General features: G+C 35.1%; 1 protein-coding gene across 2 annotated transcripts; it reads left to right on the top strand.

Moving 5' to 3' along the window:
- Window positions 1-417: 417 nt before the first annotated feature.
- LOC136066346 (preprotein translocase subunit SCY2, chloroplastic-like) lies at window positions 418-3,117 on the top strand. Of its 2 annotated transcripts, none has more exons than XM_065770494.1 (5): window positions 418-576; window positions 1,865-2,386; window positions 2,606-2,694; window positions 2,810-2,889; window positions 3,008-3,117. In XM_065770494.1, the coding sequence occupies exons 1-5, from the start codon at window positions 504-506 to the stop codon at window positions 3,099-3,101; spliced, it is 858 nt and encodes a 285-aa protein (XP_065626566.1). In that variant the 5' UTR covers window positions 418-503; the 3' UTR covers window positions 3,102-3,117. The 2 variants fall into 2 exon arrangements, with proteins under 2 accessions (XP_065626566.1, XP_065626567.1); XM_065770495.1 differs by having other exon boundaries at window positions 419-576; window positions 2,810-2,915; window positions 3,008-3,098.
- The last annotated feature ends 1,242 nt before the right edge of the window (window positions 3,118-4,359 follow it).

The following is a 4,359-nucleotide window of genomic DNA, read 5'->3' as shown; positions in this document are numbered from 1 at the left end:
AAAATCGAGTTTTTGAAACTCGAGGTGCTAAAAAAAAATATAGTTTGAAAACGTTGACAACTAATTATATTGTTAAGATTTTATGGTTAGTTACCCATTTCGTCCTGCCATCTTCACATAAAACAACCTCTTGTTATTTTCGAACGAATTTGAGGATTCCTTACTTCTCTCAAAGAGATTAAATTCGGTCCAGTCGGTCTTCTCTAATGATAGAATGACACGTAAGCAGTTTTACAGGAAAATAAATACAACCTATCGCACGTAATGACAGCTAGTGTGACAAAATCAGACTTAAATCTCGTTATAGCTGATTGTTGGTGTGGTAGGTTTTATTATATTTTTGGTAAAGTTGCTGACATGGCATTCTCTCATTTGACAGTGTAAACCCTTTGTTTAGGCCAAGGCCAAGACCGACCGGACCAATTAACTCTCTACTTCAAAAGAAGGTAGTCTAGTTTTTTTCGAACTCGAAGAAGAAGGTGTGTGTTTGTACTTTGTTCCTCATGGAGGCAACTCTTCTCAGCTCGCACCACTTCCATACTCAACTCTTTCCCATAAAACCCACCAAAATCCCAGGTCAGTTTTTGCTTTTTTATGTTCATTTGCGTTTGTTTCCTGATAAAACCAAAGGAAAAGCAAAGTTAAAGTAAGCGAAAGCAAAGAAAAGAACGGAAAAGTCTATAAATTTGTTTCTTTCATTTTGTTTATTGGACTTGATTATCATTTTTTTTTTCATAACAAACCCAGAGGGTGTCATTCTTTAGATGCAATTTCTTAAATTTTATTTGGCTTAGTGCTTTTTTTCTTTGGCGTGCCATGTGGGAATTTTGCTTCTTTGTGTTTTGTGTGTGTGGTGATTTTGGTCCAAGAAAAAGTTTTTCTTTTGGATGGTTATTGTTGGGGTTTGCTAAATTTTCAGTTTATGAGTTACTTGCATTGGTTTAGCCAAGGTTGATAATATATAGCGGTGTGTGTTTGTGTTATAGTTTTGAAGAATTTTTTTTTTTGATAAGTAACGTAAGAAATATGGGAGAATTATTAGGATTGTGGATTTGGTTAGTATGAGAATTGTTTCTGTGTATTATCTATTAGAATAATGTGATTAAGCTGTATGTGGCCTAAAAGATTGTTACTTTAATTACAATTGTTATTTTATTTTTGTATATTTGAAGATGTAACTTTCATTGACATGGAGGAGAGACCTTAAGTACAGAGAGTGTGTACGCAAAGCTCTCCTAAAGAATTACATTGTATAAGGTTATTATGAGAAAAATTGTTGCTGTGTTGAATTTTGATTGTGTTCAGAATTGCATGCTGGAGTTGATTTCTGTGCCAAATAGTGTTTCATCTTTGTGAACATTAGATGGATATGGGGCAAAATCCCAACATGGGACATTTCACACTAGAGCCATTCGTTTTTATATTTTTCATAATATGAATGACGGGGTTTATTGATAATCGTTCATTGTGGGTTGTGTGAATTCGCTAGAAGAGTTATACTTAGTCTAGCTCCAGATTAACATTTCTGTCTCTTTTAATTGGTCTTCCTCTTCAAAATTGTAAAATTATAAGGAATCAAAAGGGCACATTTAGACATTGGAGTCATTGATTGAAGTTGTGTTACTTTTGGAAGCTTGAGGTCAGCAATCTTTTGTCATCCTCATCTGTCGGGTTGGAAAACCTTTTCTGGAGGTCTCTCTCTTGTAGTGTTTTGCTTCATATAATTAACATGCTCTATCATTTGCTATATCACCAATTGGCTTCACAGTGAATAATAGTATAGCTTCCTGGATGACTTTGTTATACCGAATACAGATATATTTGTATCTGGACTTATTGTGCAACTATTACATCTTAATTACAGGTGGACACGCGGAACGTGGTCTGCAATTTTGTAATCCACTGTTTGCCAAAACCCAAGTTACCTTTAAGAGAAATCCTTTGGAATCCCATAGGAGGCATTTCCTGTTGCAAAACAAGCCTTTCTTCTCCAAAGTAAACAAAAAATTCTGTGTTAATTTCTCAGATCAGCTCCGAAGTGACTATGTGAATGTTGATGCTACATCTACAGCATCTCAAAATTTTAATGCTGTACCTCTGAAGCCTGATGATGGGGCAGATACTCTTAGTTTGCTTGAGATTAATAACTCTAAGACTGTACAGCACATACCCAAAATGTTTAAAAATAGGTTTCTAGATTTTGTACGGCTGAGTTCTGTCCTGAATAATGCTGCTGAATCATTTTTCAAGAGCGAGATACGTCGTAGGTTATTTGTGACAGCTGTACTAATTATAATTAGTCGTGTTGGATATTTCATTCCTTTACCTGGATTTGATAGAAGATTGGTACCTCAAGATTACCTCAGCTTTGTCTCAGGCTCTGTTGGTAAGTTACAAAAAAGAAAAAAAAGAAAACTGTGTACATATATGTATTTATATATGTTTATGATGTCCATATGACTATCCCTATACTGTTTAACACCTATATGATTTGTCTGCCATGAATGAACAAAAACTTGTTTTTGCAACCATGGAAATTCAATGCCTTCATTTATTATAACTTCAATTTATACATGTGTATAATTATTAATGTTGCTTCTGGCAGATGAACTTGGTGATTTCACTGGAGAGCTTAAGTTGTCACTTTTTCAGCTTGGGATCAGTCCTCAGATAATAGCATCAATTATCATGCAGGTTGCTGCATTTCTTCTGCCATGATACACAAATGAGCTGAATTCTTATTTTATAGGCTCTCTATTAGATATATGCTATTCAATATCTGTGCTGAATTTATGAACTCGATGTACAGGTACTCTGTCATGTAGTTCCCTCCTTAGTAAAGCTACGGAAGGAAGGCTTAGATGGCCATGAGAAGATTAAGAGTTATATGTGTGTCTAGTTATTCTTCTCAAGCAGTGAGCGAGTCTTTGCTACGCAATTTTGTAGTGTTTGTTTCGTAAATGTATTTTGAAGATTCCCAACCCTATGAATGTCTCTTCCATTTCAGATGGTGGATGTCTCTTGGCTTCGCAATATTGGAGGCTGTGATAGTTGCTTGCTACTCACTTCAATATTCAATTTACGCAGCTAGTCATAGGTAATTTGCTGGGAAGAAATCATTTTCAAAAATGTTCTAAGATTTCAATTTCCTTTCACAAGGTGGAAGTAAAATGCTCTATAGATGATTTGACAATACATTTTCTCTCTGATATCAAAGATGTTGGGTTGCATTATCCACTACTGCACCTAGCATGTCTTAATCTTTGTTTTTTACTATATAATATTCTTCTTTCTAATTGATGGTTGGTATCTATGCTATATTCAATGCACGCAATCCTCAAACTATAGCATGTGTATTAATTTTGGTTACAGTTAGGTGATCATGATACCATAGTAACAAGATGATTATATTTTGATTTTTATTTTTGCTTACAAGTGGGGGGGGGGGGGTTTTTTAACCCAATTTCTCCTACATACCTTTACTGTTAAAATGTCATTCAATACGGATATACTTGTTTGTTAGCTATTTGTATTGTAGGAGGCTTGTTTTGTGCACCAATCTGTTCTTAAACAGCCCTTTAGCTGCAGTGAATTGAGCCTAGTCCACCAGAACATTTTATTCGGCCCAGGATCCTTGGGCCATAGTGCTGGGAGAAAAAAGGCACTCACACAATATTTAATAAATATTAAAAAAAATGTCATATTAGCATTTAAATTGAATTTTTTTTTTCAAATTTTAAAGATAGAAAAAAAATTGTAAGAACATTCCCAAGTGTTCTTGAATTTTTTTCTATACTTTCTTGGCAATCAAACATAAATCAAAATTTCTTTTTCTAAGAACATGAGAGACTCATTTCATTCTCGAATTGATGTGTACTCATCGAGTACAAATTCTTGGAGAAGAAAGGCTTTACATTGGTGGGGTGCATTTAGGAGAAATAAATTGAACCTTAACATTATCATATCGTTTAATGTTAGAGATGAAGTGCGTAGGTGCATAAAGTTGCCTGTTAGAATTGAACTTAAAAGGCAAGGATTGTACCCTTTTGTAAGAAATGTGTAGGAGGATGAGAAGCCCAATACAAGAATGAATGAGAAGAGATCAAAACCAAAGGAGCACACCTCGGGAAGTACTGTCAAAAACTTCTCAAAGAAAATATGACAACACAACCACAAACCCAAGAAGATTAGAATGCCTGAGGACCTCAAGAATCCTAATACATCCTTGGATGGACCGAAGTCCAGTTCTAAAGACCATCAAGCACGTACCGAGGAAAAGAATGAAAGTTTGTCGTCAAGCAAGAGAAGGAAGAGTACAGATAAAGTATCCATCACCTCCACATTCAATGCTCTGCACCC

The sequence above is a fragment of the Quercus suber genome, unplaced genomic scaffold (assembly GCF_002906115.3).
Source record: "Quercus suber isolate HL8 unplaced genomic scaffold, Cork oak 2.0 scaffold_32, whole genome shotgun sequence".
Classification (NCBI taxonomy): Eukaryota; Viridiplantae; Streptophyta; class Magnoliopsida; order Fagales; family Fagaceae; genus Quercus; species Quercus suber.
Note: the sequence above shows the minus strand (reverse complement) of the source record. Positions and strands in the feature narration are given on the sequence as shown.